The 16,952-nt window shown below is 36.5% G+C and overlaps 1 protein-coding gene and 1 long non-coding RNA gene across 3 annotated transcripts; both read left to right on the top strand.

The window, feature by feature from the left end:
- The first annotated feature begins 5,268 nt into the window (after positions 1-5,268).
- LOC111776970 (myb-related protein 330-like) lies at positions 5,269-7,152 on the top strand. Of its 2 annotated transcripts, XM_023656400.1 has the most exons (4): positions 5,269-5,447; positions 5,524-5,653; positions 6,333-6,382; positions 6,660-6,750. In XM_023656400.1, exons 1-4 carry the CDS (start codon positions 5,315-5,317, stop codon positions 6,668-6,670), a joined length of 324 nt encoding a protein of 107 aa, XP_023512168.1. In that variant the 5' UTR covers positions 5,269-5,314; the 3' UTR covers positions 6,671-6,750. The 2 variants fall into 2 exon arrangements, with proteins under 2 accessions (XP_023512168.1, XP_023512167.1); XM_023656399.1 differs by lacking the exon at positions 6,333-6,382 and having other exon boundaries at positions 6,660-7,152.
- A 3,976-nt stretch (positions 7,153-11,128) lies between these two features.
- Positions 11,129-15,210, top strand: LOC111776712. The gene is made up of 4 exons (XR_002812281.1): positions 11,129-11,313; positions 11,411-12,460; positions 13,330-14,724; positions 14,857-15,210. It is a non-coding gene; the product is annotated as an uncharacterized LOC111776712 (long non-coding RNA).
- The last annotated feature ends 1,742 nt before the right edge of the window (positions 15,211-16,952 follow it).

Below are 16,952 nucleotides of genomic sequence, written 5' to 3'. Positions count from 1 at the left end.
CATACAACCGAACATAATTCTCATGCACACAAATAAATAATCGCTTCAAGTTTAAATGCATACAAAAGGTCACACAACATTTAAAAACACGAATCATATGTATGAACAACATCACAACAATTCACAATCAACTCATAGATCAAACACATACACATAAGACATTTAAAACGGGTCATTAATCAGAGAGTATCTCACCTCGAATGTAAGCTTGTCGGTGAGCTAATATCGCTCCAATCCTCTTTTAAGTAATAATCCAATTGAAATTCCCATAAAATGTAATTTTAGCTTAAAATAGTCAAAACGTGATAAACAACATCAAAATTGGACTCGAGGAAAATTTAGTCAAAATAGTCCAATCGAACCGAAACAACTGATCTAATTGAACTAGATTCAGCGGTACCCAATCAACAGTCCAATCCACACGAATTGATGGCACACACACGGTTCCCACGCATGCAAACAAGTCGTTTCCTTCTCCCTTCATTCATGCACGCACGTTTTTTGAGATTGTAGTGCTTCCTCTAGTGTCGGATGGCTCTACTACTCCTCCTTCAACCATCGCGAAACAATAGAGATTTGTGTCTATTTAGTCCGTTTTAGTCTTGATTCCTCTTTCATTTCTTGTTTTTTTTGTTTGGTCAAAGTCAAAGTCAAAGTTTATAACAATATCATCACTTGTATTTTTAAGCTTCACGTGGAGCTAGAAACTAGGCTGGTCAACAAATTCCAACCATTATTAATTTCTTATTAGATGCATTATTTTCAAAAAAGACCGTTTTATATATATAAATAAATAAAGTAGTTGAGCACGAACATCAATTTATTTCTATTTTAAAACCTTAATTTTTAATTTAATATTTATGTCTAAAATTATCTAAAGACTCAAACTCTATAACAAATTCAACTAGAAATCGTGGAAATAGTGTCCTAAAAGTTAAAATATTGCAAATTGTATCGATCGTAATAGTCTAATCGAACCGAAACCTAAAGATGACTCGGCTGAACCATGAATTTTTAATTTACGTGTTCTAAAAGTTTAAGTTGTCGTGTGAACTTAAATATGACTCGACTGATTGAGACTGACGGCTATAATGCGTTTTAAAACCGTGAGACTGACGGCTATTCATAACTAGACCAAAGACAATATCTGGTAGTGGTTTGGTCGACTAGTATTTTCACTACAAAATTTTCCTTTGTAGAAATTGATTAGGAATCGAACATAAGGTCCGTTTGCATATTTATGATTGAATCGAGTATGAAAGTTGATAGCTAATCTAACACCCGTTCATGGGGGAATCTCAATTATAGTTGTTATTACTAACGTAGATTATATTTTGGAGAAATTGTTTCATATTTTACATTTATTTACAATTAAGTTACCTACAACATAAAACTTTAGACATTTTGTACAAGTTTTCAAAAGAGAACAAAAGTAAATACAATCGAAATAGACTCGGGTCTAATTAGAATTCCTAATGTCTCCAGTTCGTCCACATCATCGTCTCGATCGCACTTGATCAAATATGGCCCGTATACTAAACTCTCTAGCAGCTTGAAGTAGCACACAGTTCAACGATCAAGAGTACTCATTGTTCCTTAGTATATAGTGTATCGGTCAGGAGCTCTAGGGGAATTAGTAGACTAAGAATACTCATACACATCTCATATGATAATAACAAACTCGTAAGTATACATTAGAGATATACATCATACATACTAATCAAGAATTTCTAACATGCTCACATATTATACATGCATTCACGATTATTATCATTTAACTAATACTATTTACATTCATTTATCAATCTAGCTCCTAATCATACAACCAACATGCTTTGCATGAATATAACAAATTACAACTTGTTTAAGAGCTTCGATATGATACTTAGTTGGATCGCTAATTCCTTTTCTCTTGTAATTCACTCGTAATATAGTAATTTCGTCACAATTTCTCCTAATGTCCGCTAATAGTGATAAAACAGGTCAAAATGGGTTGAACGGACAAATCAGGGTTTGGCATGGGTTTTCATGCATGCAATCCCCCCTACCCCCGCCCCCTAAACACGTTGTTTCATGTGCCTCAGCTTCAACCACTCGCACCTCACGTCTTCTTCTTCCTCGAGTTTCGTGTACATCTTCCAATCTTTTTTCGGTATTTTCTTCCATGTTCTTTTCATGATAACTCAAGTTAAGGTTCGTATTTCATCTTGGTTTCTTTTACAATATTTTAGATCACATCAATACAAATCCATTAAGCCCAATTTCAACTTCTATGACAATATACCCTATAAATTTGTGTTCAATTTTGAGCTTCAACTCTCGTTTTGGGCTTCCTTTCCAAATTTTCCTTCACCAAAACGATGTCGTGTTCATTTGAACCTTAACCACTGATCTATCCTTGCAATAATTGATCGTCGTGAAAGTTTTCAAGAATCCTAAAAAGGCCTATAACTTTGTAAATCCAGCATTGTTGGTGCTTATCAGATAGTTAGGTCGTGCGCTAAAGGCGTACCGGAGGGAATATGAGGTGGAGACTCTAGTGATTCCGTCACACTGCCATTGAACTTGTTAAGCTTTCTTAGTTGTCTTTACCGTGGAAGTCTACTCGATTCTAAAGGTCATCTATGCAGTTTAAATCTCATCTCACGTTTTCAAGACGCTCGAGGTCAAACAGTCATCATGACTCTAGCACTCTAGTACTCTAGTTCTAGTTGTGTGCAGATAAACACGCTCTATAGGGAGAACACACAATCAATCACTTGGAGTTAAACACATGATAACATGCATTCTTACAAGCTCAACAAGGAGATAACATCCATTAATCGCCCGAAGTATAGATCATAATATCTCATCCTTCATTCTAGCACAGCGGAAAACATTAAAATTGGTATGCATCATAAGAACTCATCTTAAGGGCATTTCGTAACACATTCATTCAAAAATGCCCTTATGAGGTCCTAAACACGCATATTCTATCCACCTAAGATAAGATATGCTCACATGTTAGCATGTGCTAGCGATCCCTACAAGTATTACTTGAGAAAAGTTTGAGTGACTACTTACATGGATGACGTGTACCTTCCCAAGCTTGCTTTTCAGTGTGTTAAGAGCTCTAAAATTTCTAAAATTTTTCTGATAGGTCGTAATTCAAGTCACATAAAGGTTAGTATCAAAATCATAGTGAAAACAGTCGAATAGGAGTCAAACAAAATGGAAAAAGAAAAGAACTCCCATGGTCCATGGCCACGCGTGCAGCTCATGCATCATTGGAAAGTGCAAACGTGTTCATAGTGTGACACGTGGTGCACGCGGAATGGCACTCCCGTATTAGGTCAGTTGGGTTGGGTCACAAGTAGATGGGTTGGGTAGAAGAAGTATGTGAGTACTCTCTACGATTGCAATATGTCACAATCCACGAAGCGATTGTGCCCTTGAGTAAGTCATCGAAGATCATGACTAGTTTAAGTGGGGGAGAATGTCACAATCATACTATAAAGACAAGTAGGTTAAGACCCCCACAAGAAGGCCGACAAGGTGATCACCCTCAAGTGACGCTCCGGCCACATGAGGGCTGAGAAAGACAAGTGTCATGATGCGATCGAGAAGTACGATGTGTCAGTCGTACATTTCCCACCATGTAGTGTCATAAACTTGACACGTTCATGACAAGCCTTAAGAAAAACTCAAGCCTCATATTCATTTTTCGCACGTCCTTGTAAGCTTCATTGGACTCTAGGCTAGGTTCGCCTTCACCAACCAAACACAACTTGTGCGGAATCCAAACTTGTTCAGCCACATACATCGGCCGTGTGTGCATGTTCAATCGTCAGCCACTCTAGCCGACTTGCCTCTATACTTAGGCCAAGTCATTCCTCTCGACCTTACCTCTACTCTAGTCAAGGTCTCTCATGTCCGGCATCATATCTAAGGCATCATCTTGGTTCCTATAGACCAACCCAGGTATCGTGAGGTTATCTCATGTCTCGGGCAGCTAGGTCATCTTAGCTTGCTTAGACATGTGTATCAAAATTGACCCATATGTCGCTCATCTCATCAGGACATCTCGGACATCAATCCATCCAAGTTCTTATCAAGGCATGAACCCTTTTCGTGTCCATGCTAAGTTATTTATGGGATCCATATCAAAATCCGGATGCATATACCAACCTTCGACACATGGGCTAGGGTGCAATGTCTGCACACCCTAATCGTCTGACACTTTCCTTGAAAAACTCATTTCAAAGAAAGTTGTCTGAGACGCTCGCCCTCACTATGATACACGTATGTGCCATAGGGTAGCTCGCTTAGGCTACAAGACCTAGGGTTTGTGGAGAGTTGAAGTTCTACAGCCAACTCATGTCGCCTAGTTCTTTCCAATCTTAACTCCTGACGTTATCGAAATTCTACAGCCAACTCCGAACTTATCTTCGACACTCGTGTCGCCTCATTCTTTCCAACCTTACTTATGTCTCAGCTTGACTTTAATGCACAAACTTAGTGTATTGGATTATGCACCGTCATGACCTCCACATGTATGATTGTGACACGGTGTGACCCTCGCCTATGCAAATGAAATAGTTTTAGTTTATTTCGAATATATAGCTAAAGTTATTTTAAAGTGAGAGTGGTTGGGAAGAAGGCAAAAAGTGGTTAAATTTCTTTTGGATTTATCCTCCCTAAATTGATAGCACTTAGGTGGACCAAACTCAGACTCTTAACCCTCGCCTTCTAGAATCCACAACACAACAAACACAATGGAATGGAATCAGAGTCTAAGGTTTTGGTGGGGCCCACTAGATGTTTTATTTATTTATTTATTGTACCCTACCATTTCATTCCACCTGTCCTCTTTATTCTTTTCAGTCCTTTGACTCCTCTTATTTATATATATTTCTCTTCCATCTTTTAAATTTACAATTCCACCCCATCCCCCCGCTTCCCTCCCAACTCCAATTGAAATGGAGGGGTGAGATTGCAATTAAAATTAAAAAAAAGGACCAAAACAGCAAAAGTAGAAAAGTATTGAGGGTGGGCCCACAATAATAAAAATGATTAAGAACCACTCGATTCCATCTCACCAACCCGGTCAACCACTGCCCGCTGCCCGAGAATAAGAACGTTAAAGAAAGAAGTCCCGAGTCAATTGGCTCCCTTCAATAAATAATTTTAATTTTTAATTTTTAATTTTTAATTTAGTTTCTCTCTCTTCACCAACTCCCTTAGGTTGGAGATATATATTTCTCTCTCTTCCCACCAACTCCCACCCTTCAATCATTCCCATTCTCAATCACTGTGTTTGGAGCTCTCTCTTTCAATGGGAAGATCTCCTTGTTGTGAGAAACAACACACCAACAAGGGTGCATGGACCAAAGAAGAAGACCAACGCCTTATCAACTATATCAAACTCCATGGCGAGGGCGGTTGGAGATCTCTCCCGAACGCTGCAGGTCTGTGAAAGATTCGAATATCTCAACTTTTAGTTACTGTATCGTTTCTCATCGTTTATGATTGAATTAACAATAGGGTTGCTTCGGTGTGGAAAGAGCTGTCGGTTGAGATGGATCAATTATCTACGTCCTGATCTCAAGAGAGGAAACTTCACTACGGAGGAAAACGAACTCATCGTCAATCTTCATAGCCTGCTCGGTAACAAGTAAGTGTCAAATCACGAGGTCTTATGCCTAAAAGTTAGCTAAACTTATGAGATTACTGGTTCTAAAGTATATTAAGTCCTGGATTATAGTTTACCATATATATCATATTTGACTCTTTATTATAGACGGAGTGGTTTACCATATATATCAATCTCCATGGCCGGGTAACAAGTACGTGTCAAATCACGAGGTCTTATATCTAAAAGTTAGTTAAGGTTCTGAGACTAGTGGTTAAAGTATATTTAGTCCTGAATGATAGTTTACCATATATATCATATTTGACTCTTGATTATAGGCTGAGTGGTTTACCATATATATCAATCTCCTTGGCATGCTCGGTAACATGTAAGTGTCAAATCACGAGGTCTTATGTTAAAAGTTAGTGAAGGTTCTGAGATGACGGGTTCTAAAAGTATATTTAGTCCTGAATTATAGTTTACCATATATATCATATTAGTCCTGAATTATAGTTTATCATATATATCATATTTGACTCTTTATTATAGACTGAATGGTTTACCATATATATCAATCTCCATGGCTTGCTCGGTAACAAGTGTCAAATCACGAGGTCTTATGTCTAAAAGTTAGTTAAGGTTCTGAGATTACGGGTTCTAAAGTATATTTAGTTCTGAATTACAGTTTACTATATATATCATATTTGACTCTTTATTATAGGCAGAGTGGTTTACCATATATATCAATCTCCATAGCCTGCTTGGTAACAAGTAAGTGTCAAATCACGAGGTCTTATGCCTAAAAGTTAGTTAAGCTTTTGAGACAACTGGTTGTTAAGTATATTTAGTCTTGAATGATAGTTTACCATATATATCATATTTGACTATAGGCGAGTGGTTTACCATATATATCATATTTGACGCAAATATCGAATATTTTGTATTCTATTACTGTTTAACCAGTTTTTATTATACACAAATATCTTGTATCGGTTTTTAGCAAATATTCTGACTAGTGATTTGACGGGATGATTATAATGACTATAAGGTGGTCTCTAATTGCGGCGAAACTACCTGGGAGGACGGATAACGAGATAAAAAACTATTGGAATACGCACATCAAACGAAAGCTATATAGCCAAGGGATCGACCCGCGAACCCATCGTCCATTGGTCAATAAAGGAAGTACTTGTTTGACGAGGGAGGTGGAAGATTCAAACAGCAACAGCAGCGGCAGCTGTTTGACGACGGAGGTGGAAGAAAACCCTGAGCTGAATCTCAATCTAGAGCTCTCCATTGGCCTTCATCCCCATGACCCAACCACCAAAAGCCCCGGCGGCGGCGGCGGTTCCTGTTTTAGTCCAATTTTGAGCACCACTGACAGAGTTAGAAACGGAAACTTCCTCCTCCAACCCCATCTCTTTACATGTTACACATCGTCCACTTAATATTTTATATAAATTGTTAGCACATTTTCATTTCTCAGATTTTTGTAATATATATGCTTATTATATGGTTTATTAGAGGTATAATATATGATCTATAGATAAAATATTTATAATGTGATTAATCCAATTCAAACATAGCTCAACCCGTAGAAATACTTAATTATCATTTTAAAAACAAATCGTTCCATCACCACAATTTTGCACGAGTTCTTGTCTAAACTTAAAATTTTAAAAAAATGATTTTTTTTTTAATTCGTAGACAATAATGATTACGTTGTTTAGACCATTTATTCAATTTTTATGTATTGCCAGCAAAAACAGAGTATATTTTAAACGTAATAATAAATTTGGAATGGATTGGTTAAGCTTAACTCAAACTAATTTCAGGGAAATCTATGATTGTGAGATCCCACGTCGGTTGTGGAAACCTCTCCCTAGTAAACGCGTTTTAAAATGTGAGGCTGACAGCGATATGTATTAGGCCAAAGCAAATAATATCTAAATCGGTGAGTTTGGGCTATTACAAATAGTATCAGATGCAGATACTAGGCAGTGTGCCAGCAAGAACGATGAGCTCCAAGGAGGTGGATTGTGAGATCCCATATCGGTTAGAGAGGGGAACGAAACATTTCTTATAAGGGTGTGAGAACCTCTTCCTAGTGAACGTATTTTAAAACCGTGAGGCTGATAACGATACGTATCAGGCCAAAGCGAATAATATCTAAATCGGTGAGTTTGGGCTGTTACAAATAGTATCAGATGCAGATACTAGGTAGTGTGCCAACAAGGACGATGAGCTCCAAGGAGGTGGATTGTGAGATCCCATATCGGTTAGAGAGAGGAACGAAACATTTCTTATAAGGGTGTGAGAACCTCTCCCTAGTGAACGTATTTTAAAACCGTGAGGCTGATAACGATACGTATCAGGCCAAAGCGAATAATATCTACATCGGTGAGTTTGGGCTGTTACAAATAGTATCAGATGCAGATACTAGGTAGTGTGCCAACAAGGACGATGAGCTCCAAGGAGGTGGATTATGAGATCCCATATCGGTTAGAGAGAGGAACGAAACATTTCTTATAAGGGTGTGACAACCTCTCCCTAGTAAACGTATTTTAAGATCGTGAGGCTGACAACGATACGCATCAGGCCAAAGCGAATAATATCTACATCGGTGAGGTTGAGCTGTTACAAATAGTATCAGATGCAGATACTAGGCAATGTGCCAGCGAGGACAACGAGCTCCAAGGAGATGGATTGTGAGATCCCATATTAGTTGGAGAGGGGAACGAAACATTTCTTATAAGGGTGTGAAAACCACTCCCTAGTAGACGCGTTTTAAAACGTGAGACTGACGGCGATATGTATCAGACCAAAACGAATAATATCTACATTGGTGAGTTTGGGCTGTTACAAATAGTATCAGATGCAGATACTAGGCAGTGTGCCAACGAGGACGATGAGCTCCAAGGAGGTGAATTGTGAGATCCCATATTGGTTGAAGCAGAGAACGAAACGTTTCTTATAAGGGTGTGAAAACCGCTCCCTAGTACACGCAACCGTGAGGTTGACAATACGTAACGAGCCAAAACGAATAATATCTGTTATAAATCCATGAATTAATCCAATTTATATAGTTTTCATTTATTTGAATCAAACCAAACTTGACCGACAGAGATTGATATCTTCCCTCGAACGAATTTGGTCTATTATGGGAAGTGATGGAATTGTTCAACAACTTTCATTATAACTATGAGGTATAAATGGTTGTTTCCATTAGAAAATATTGGTCCAATTATGATTGATATTAATGAAGATGATATCAGCAAAGGAAAAGGCATATCTTGCTACCCCTATCAAGATTTTAGGCCCCAAGATAGTGTCACCTATAGTAAGTTTCAACCACACAATTCATTAAATATTAATGGAATTGAAGTTTGAAAAGACATAACCAATATATTTGAAATCAAATTTCAAATATGAAGCAACCAATATTAAATGACATCAAAATGTTGACTTTCAAAATTGTGACATTTTGACCAAGACGGTTCTAGATGGTTGAACAAAAGACGACGAGACATGAACATGTATATTAGATATATTAAATAAAATATATGTTTTAAATTTGAATGAGACTTAAAATTAAAGTCACCCGTCGTTGATGGAGCAACATGGGAACAAAAGACGATGACTTGGAGACTCGATCAAAAGTATTTATGATGAAGAATATGTGTGATGGACAGTTTGGTGAAGTAATCTGATCAAACGATTGATAGGCGGACATTTGGTGATCGACTATTGCTATCAGCTATTGGAAATTAAGGGTGTACATGGGTTGGACGGAGTAAATTTTTGGAACTAACCCAAAAGTTCGAGGTGATTGGACTGATAACCCAAATAACGTGAAATAATTTCACAACCCAACCGTCTATTTTTTAGTTAGCTTGGGTTGAGTTGTCGGACTATTCTGTAATTGAATGTGTATTTACTGTGTCGAGCATAGATCTACCACGATTTTCCTAAGCAGGAAATTGGATGTGTATTTACTATTCTACACACGGCCTACACATGTGAGTATGGACCCATCAGTCGATTTACACACCTCTTGGGCCCCTTTCTTGGTCGGGGACACGACCTACACGTGTGAGTATGGACCCATCAGTCGATTTGCACACCTCCTGAGCCCCTTTCTTGGTCGGGCTAGCATTCTCTAGTGCTGTTGCAGGACACCGAGTAGGAATAATGACCGTCGCAACATTATGATAAAATATAATGATATTCCTTGTAATGTACGTATTCGTACCATTATAAAAAAAAAAAGGTATTCCCCGATGCATGAGGTTCGGAATATTTCCTATAGTACACATTTGCTCAATTCTCTTAATAACCCTAATTCATAATCGGTTGAACCTTCTCTCTTGCAGTTGAGTCTTTGCCAGAATTCTCGAGCTTTCCAGCAATGAAAGCGTATTAATCAAACTCGCCCATCCTCTTTCAATTTGAATTTCCAAATCAGGTTCCAGCTACGTGTCCTTTCGACCCTTTTTATACAAGGATTTCAATCCTTTGCTCTAACCAGCTGAGCTACCTGAACCACTTTCTTAAACTCCGTTTTCTTCGATCGTTACCATCATTAAATCCAAAACTTTCTGGACCTCTATTCAACGAGGTCAACGAGCTCGACCAACTTTAATGAACCGTCCCTACTCAAAAGCAATCCGAACAAGAGGATGTGACCAACTTTATTACCATCCCTAGAATTGGACATATACAAAATGTTTTGAGTTTGTATGGTAATAACACCTACACCAACCGTGTGGGCCCATACTTAACTCCCATTAATGCCCATAACTTGACGGACAACTCAATATTAACTTAATTCCAATACTGCCCCCACCCAATTTCTAATTTTTTTAAAAAATTAAATAACGGATTAAAATATTTATTTATTTATTTTTAAATAAATAATTGAGATTTTAAAAAGTAACCCACCAAATAATTAAAAATTATTTTAAAAGTTGTTCGAGAATAAATAACTAAAAATAATAATTATAAATATATGTATATATATTTGTCTTGCGTTTTTTAATTAACAACCAATTAACGTAAATAAGGTTTAAATTAATTTAGTTTTAAGGGAATTCACGAACCAACCTAATCATGAATTTTTTATTTGTTTGAACTCCGATGTAAGTTTAAAACAGAGTCTAAATAAGTATAGATTAAGTTAAATGACATCTATTTTTTTTTTTTAACACGGATTATATATATATAATTTTTTTATTATTTAATTTTAGGATTTAAAAAATTATGTTTTTTTTTTTACCTTTTTTCTAAATAAAAAAATTGAATTTTTAATGAAATTTCAAAAACAAAAACAAGATATAATTTTTATTTTTTTTTAATTTGTGCTTGTTTTTATGCTATTTTTGGTAAATTTTAAATTTTAATATATTTTAGAAATAGAGAATTAAGCAAGAAAAACTAAAAATAAAAAGCTTAATTAAAAAATAATAATGAATAATATGAAACAAAACCTAAATAATAATAATAATTAACAATAAAGAGTCGCACCGCTACTTCTAGAGCACATGAAATTAAAGTCAAGATCTCGTTTAGAACTTACCGCAAACTTCGTTGGAAAATTCCCAAATCACCAATTGAGGAAGAACTAGTCAGAGACTCAAATTTCCACAAACCCTAAACCACAAATCAATTCATCTCTGTTCTTTCCATCCGATTTCCGTCCTTAGGTATGCTTCTTTTTCTGCTCCTCTTTCGTACTTTCATTCGATACTCAGATTTTTTCAATTTCTTGTACTGATTCTTGTTGTTTTTATTGTTTTCCAGTGTTCGAATTGTTGATTCTCAATTTCCAGCTTCTGATTCTTGTCATTTTTGCGTGCAATGATCCCCCGCCCTGTTCTTCGCATCTCGGTTTCACTCAAATTTTAGGTTTCTTCGTTGGTGATTTCTTTCTTTACTTTTCATTTCCTTCTGCTGTCTCCAAATTGATATTTAGTTTGTCGATTAAGTGCGATTTGAGAGTTATGATGGAAAGAATTTGTCGATAGCTTTCTGTTTTTGTTTACAAAACGAGTAAAACTATTGTCACAGATTTACTGTTTATGAACAGCTATTTTAGTAGTTCTAAAGACCTGTTTGGTGCGATTTCCAGATTTTTGAAGTTGTTTTTTGCTCATTAATGAGATGTCTTTTAGTAAAACAGTTTGTCATGTGAACATTTTAAGGAAAATACTTTTGCTTAACATTTTTGGAAGATTGGGAGAAGTAATTATTTAGTGGTTAGAACATTAAAGTGACTTTAAAGTATCGTTATGATTCTTAAAATCATTTTGAAAAGCGTTTTGAATGAGTTAAGAACATTTGTTATTATTTCAAAATTCATATTAAACTCACTTAATATGAAAGATGAACAGTGTTTCTTGGCTTTTGAAAGATGATTTTGAACATTCTGAATACTTCTGATATACTTAGAAGTGTTTGAGATTCAAACTTTGAACCTCTTGGTCGAAGATATATATTTTATGCTCGTTGAATTATGTTCATGTTGGCATGTTTGAAGCAGCTTCTTCTAAGATTACTCAATTAGAACAAATGCTTGCTACTCTTAGACATTATTCTGAAGTCACTCTCTCCAACTTCGAAAGATGAAAATACAGAATTTCTTAAATGAACAATCAGGATTGAGTTTGTTCTAAAAAGTCAGTCCCTTAGCCAGTCCTCAGGAGCTTAGTGCATCCTAGGGATCATTCACGCAAAAATGACATGAATTATAGGTCGGTTTAGCAAAGACATAATCATTTTAAGGGAACTAAGGCCAGCGGTCTTCTATTTCGCGTATGCATTTCATACACAGGCAAAGAACGATGGAACAAGGTTTGCTCGAACTCTTATTCAAGTTAAATTTACTTCTGCATTTCATAAATAATGGAATTCTTTCATTTTCCCCTTGCATGTTTTCCATATTTAGATTTCAACTTCTGTTTCTCCTTGGTTGGGAGCTTTCTGAAGATGTTTAGACAATAGGTTGAACGGATGGATGTTCATTAGGAACCTCCATTCGTTTGTAATAATCTTCTAAAAGTAGTTTGGGGAAGTTCGACTCTAATTAAACAAACTAAGGATGTTCGACATTCTAAAAGTAGTTTGCGTAACGACTTTACTGGGACAGTATTTGTTCTTAGGTTGTACATTTGTGTCACTGAGTTCTAAAAGTAGTTAGCGGTACATGTTTTCATTTTTTGTTATTGAAAGCATAAAAAATAACTTTCAAGAAGCCCAAAAGAGTCTGGAAAATAGACCTTCGAGTTTTCGAAGTCATCGTGTAACACGATATTGATTGTTCAAATCCTCTAGCCAAAAGATTTACGATCTAGTGTCTAGGGATATTGAACGGAATCCAGTTTGCTTGAACAGCATGTTTGATCTGCTTGTTATAGAAGTTCTTTAAGGTTACTTCTGCACTGCATCTGTTTAGCTTGCAAACACATCAGTGTTTCAAAGATACTCTGTTTTTAATAAATGTATATGCTTTCACTTTGAGTAGCAAAATTGGGGTTTAGTTTTTCACGGTAACGGTTTATTATCCCTATGCTATTTTCTTTCATCGTATGATTAGCGTGACGAAGATGAATGTTTTTCTCAATGTTCTTGCGTGATTTGAAATGCATTATAACTTTTGAGTTTGCTTGTTTATCAGACCTGCATATTGATCCAGTCTTTTCAACCCCTTTCTTGATTTACAGATACTTTGGTTGGTGGTGGATGCTGTGTTTTTGCTCATTGCCACACCGAAATGATGAGACGAGAAAAGAGGTAAAGAGTCTCTACGTCGTTTTAACATGATATGATGAAAGTTCACCTAGTCGTTTCACCTTTGGAATCTACGAAGTTCATTGTAAAAAAGAAATTGTATATTGTTCAAAACCGACTAAATCGACGTGAAACAATGTTGACTCTTTTTTAAAACACGTTGGGGAACAAATAAAACTCTGCTTGATAACCAATCATGTTGTTTTGGTTTTTTTGCTTTTGAAAATAAGCTTATGAATACAAGAAACTTATGCTCTCTTTTAGGGGTTGCCTCCAATCATATTGAATGTGTGATTGGTCACCCGATTTTAGAAAGTTTCAGCTTGCCCAGGGGAGTTGTTTATGGAAAGAACTTGCAATCCTACCCTACTTGAAAAAACAGAGAAAAAAAGGTAATCACCTTTTATCTGATATTATCCTATTTATTACATCACCGAAGTTAGGTGTAATTTGTTTTATTTAAATTTATGTTATTTATTTTCTGCCACATTGTTTTAATGACTCTATATTAAACGGGTTAGCCCATGTTCTCGTTATGAATTATTATAAATGGACCCTGATTTTAATAGAAACTAAGGTCATTACAGTTGGTACCAAAAACCTACCTCAACTAGGGTCATTACAGTTACTCGAGCTTTTGGTTTACAAATTTTGTAGACTAGTCTACAAAGTAGGCTCATAATGCTTCCATGACCCCTTTTGATGCACCGTCGTTGTTAGGTATACCTAAGGCTCAAGACGTTTTCATGAACATACCTTACGGCAACGGTGCATCAGTTGTGGGGTCATGGAAATATCTTGAGTCTATCTCGTAGGGTAGTCTACAAAATTTATAGACCTAGACTTCGTAATGATCCTAATTTCCTATTAAAGTCAAGGTCTCCACTTTATATATAACATCTCTAGAACTCTTTTCACACGTGTTTGTGGGATTCTATAAGATATAATTATTTTGATGCAACATGGAGTATACAGAGTCTGTCCTCCAAAGAAATATTTTATTGTGCAAAACATAACGTAGCTAAACAATATGTTCATATTACTTGCAAAAATGATGCCAAAAACTCTCCCCGGCTTTCAAACAACTCTTGAGCCAATCACTCACAAACCTTAGCCGTTGTCTTGTTCTTCCTCTTTATCATCATCTTCTCCTTCTTTAAAACGCTGCCGCCGTGCACCGCTTGCATCGTCCTGTGCCACCATCGCTCATGCTGTACTCACCGCCACTGCACGTCGGATGACCACCGCCAGTTGTCGTTGCGCATCCGACAGCCACGGCCAATCACCCACGTCGCTGTCGTCGGAACCACTATTTGAAGGAGTAAACGGTGAGTTTTCATGTGGTTTGTTCATTGAGTCCAGTCTCGACTTTGTATGGACCATACCTATAATGTTTACCTCTAAATCGTGGTACAATGCGCCAACCAACGAAGTTACAACATGGTTTCCTTTTTGGATAGTTGGGATTGGACCCAACCATTCGATGCAAAGCGAAGAACCTTACCAGGGCTTGACATGCCGCGAATCCTCTGGAAAGAGGGGTGCCATCGAGAAGGCAGACACAAGTGGCGCATGGGTGTCAGCTCTTGCTGTAAGGTGTTGGGTTAAGTCCCGCAACGAGCACAACTCTATATTTAGTTGCCAAACGTTGAGGTTGGAACCCTGAATAGACTACTAGTTAAAAGGCAGGAGACGACGTCAAGTCATCCTGCCTCTATTCACCCTATTTTAGAAAGTTTGAGGGTTTTGTAGTTGTTTGTATGTATGGAAAGAACTAGCAATCCTAACCCATTTGAAAAAACAGAATCACTTTTATCTCATATTATCCTATTCATTTTAGAGAAAAATAAATATTTTTTTCCTTAAAATAATACTCTACTTGATCATAACCTAACAAAAAGTAAAGATTTGATAAGAAAGCACAGGTCTCTTTCGAGCTACATTCTACTCCCTTACTATATTGCGTTGATGGTCATGAGACCGACGTTAGGGTATGTGCATTCATGTAGTTTTTGCGCATTTTAGATATGTTATGTATGGAGTGGGAACTTAATTTTAATAGAAAATTAGGGTCATTACCGTTTGTACTAGAAACCTATCTACTTTCAATAGGAAACTAGGGTCACTACAATTATCAGACCTCGTGGTTTATAAATTTTGTAGACTATCCTGTGATGTAGGGTTCATGATTTTTCTATGGCCCCTTCTAATGCACCGTCGTCAGGTATGTCTAAGGCTCAAGATGTTTCTATGGACATATCTAATGGTAACGACGTATTAGCACGACAACGATACATCAACAATGGGGCTAATCTATGAAATCTATAAACCTAGATCTCTAGTACCAATTTCCTATTAAAATCAAGTTCTCAACTTCATATATAACGTATCTAAAATGCGCGAAAAAATTCATTTAAAATATTTCATAATGAGACTATGGACTTACTCATCTAGAACTATGAAATATTAATATCACGGTTCCATGAGAGTCAATAGAGCATAACTTCAAAATATTCGGGACGGAGTTCGTGGGATTCTATAGATGAAAAAAGGTGAGAGTGTTGATGCGTACTTTGCTCGACACTCAACATAGAAAATAAAATGAAGATTCATGGTGAAAACATGCAAGTGGTGATCATTCAAAAAAATAATGTCACATCCGCAAGGGCTAAAATGCCCCAAAATGTGATGTAGGGGATACGACTGATTGTCACTTCTTCTTACCCTGAGTTATAAGTTATTTAAGCCGTGGTATTCGTTTCTTTGCTTATAATCATATAATGTTGATTTCTTCAATTCTTCAAACCGGTTTTCAATGTATTTCATCGCTCACGTTTTCTAAACCTTTTCTCGTAACGTGACTCGAGGCCCGCACATATGCCGATGTTGTTCGCGACATCCGAATTTATGAAGGCTAACTTGTTCGCTTGGTTAAAACAAGTGTCGCACAGTCGCTGTCTCGAGATCAATGACTTCAAGGTTTGACTATGTTGCGTGTTCACTTTAAAAGTCTAATAACTTAGATATCTTAACTATTGATAAGTTTGTAGAGTCACTAGCACATGAGCAGAGGATGAACGGGCACGAAGGGGATGAATAGACATTGAAGGACCTACAACGATAGAATTGGTGGAATAGGTGACAATCAAGTTCATGGAGCTTTTCGAGGAAGTGTAAAAGAAGAGGTAGACAATTATTTAACAAAGCCACAATTGAGTGTTATATAAGTATCATTAATTAGGACATTTATGAGTGTCAAATTGTGTAGAGAAGATGTCTGATTTATTGATTCACGACATATCAATCATATGTGGTAAATATGAAACTATATTTTGATTGAGCCTCAACTATATCAACTGTACTCGAACTATTAGATAATCATAGTTGGTAATAACATCACTGATTTTAATGCTATTACAGAACTGAACATCGAGATTTTCACCTCATATGGCTCCTTGAAGGCCATAAAGAAACCTAAGGAGTGTGTCGGGATTATTTATCTTAATATGTCATTTTTGTAGAAAAGTATAGGATAAAAATTTGTGAAGTGTTTAAC

The sequence above is a fragment of the Cucurbita pepo genome, chromosome LG16 (assembly GCF_002806865.2).
Source record: "Cucurbita pepo subsp. pepo cultivar mu-cu-16 chromosome LG16, ASM280686v2, whole genome shotgun sequence".
In the NCBI taxonomy this organism is placed as follows: Eukaryota; Viridiplantae; Streptophyta; class Magnoliopsida; order Cucurbitales; family Cucurbitaceae; genus Cucurbita; species Cucurbita pepo.
Note: the sequence above shows the minus strand (reverse complement) of the source record. Positions and strands in the feature narration are given on the sequence as shown.

Bases quoted from the DNA above. Each gene is read 5' to 3' on its own strand.
- LOC111776970 (XM_023656399.1), top strand. From the start codon at position 5,315: ATGGGAAGATCTCCTTGTTGTGAGAAACAACACACCAACAAGGGTGCA. The intron at 5,448-5,523 runs GTCTGTGAAAGA...AATTAACAATAG, and splicing joins ATCTCTCCCGAACGCTGCAG to GGTTGCTTCGGTGTGGAAAG. The intron at 5,654-6,659 runs GTAAGTGTCAAA...AATGACTATAAG, and splicing joins CATAGCCTGCTCGGTAACAA to GTGGTCTCTAATTGCGGCGA.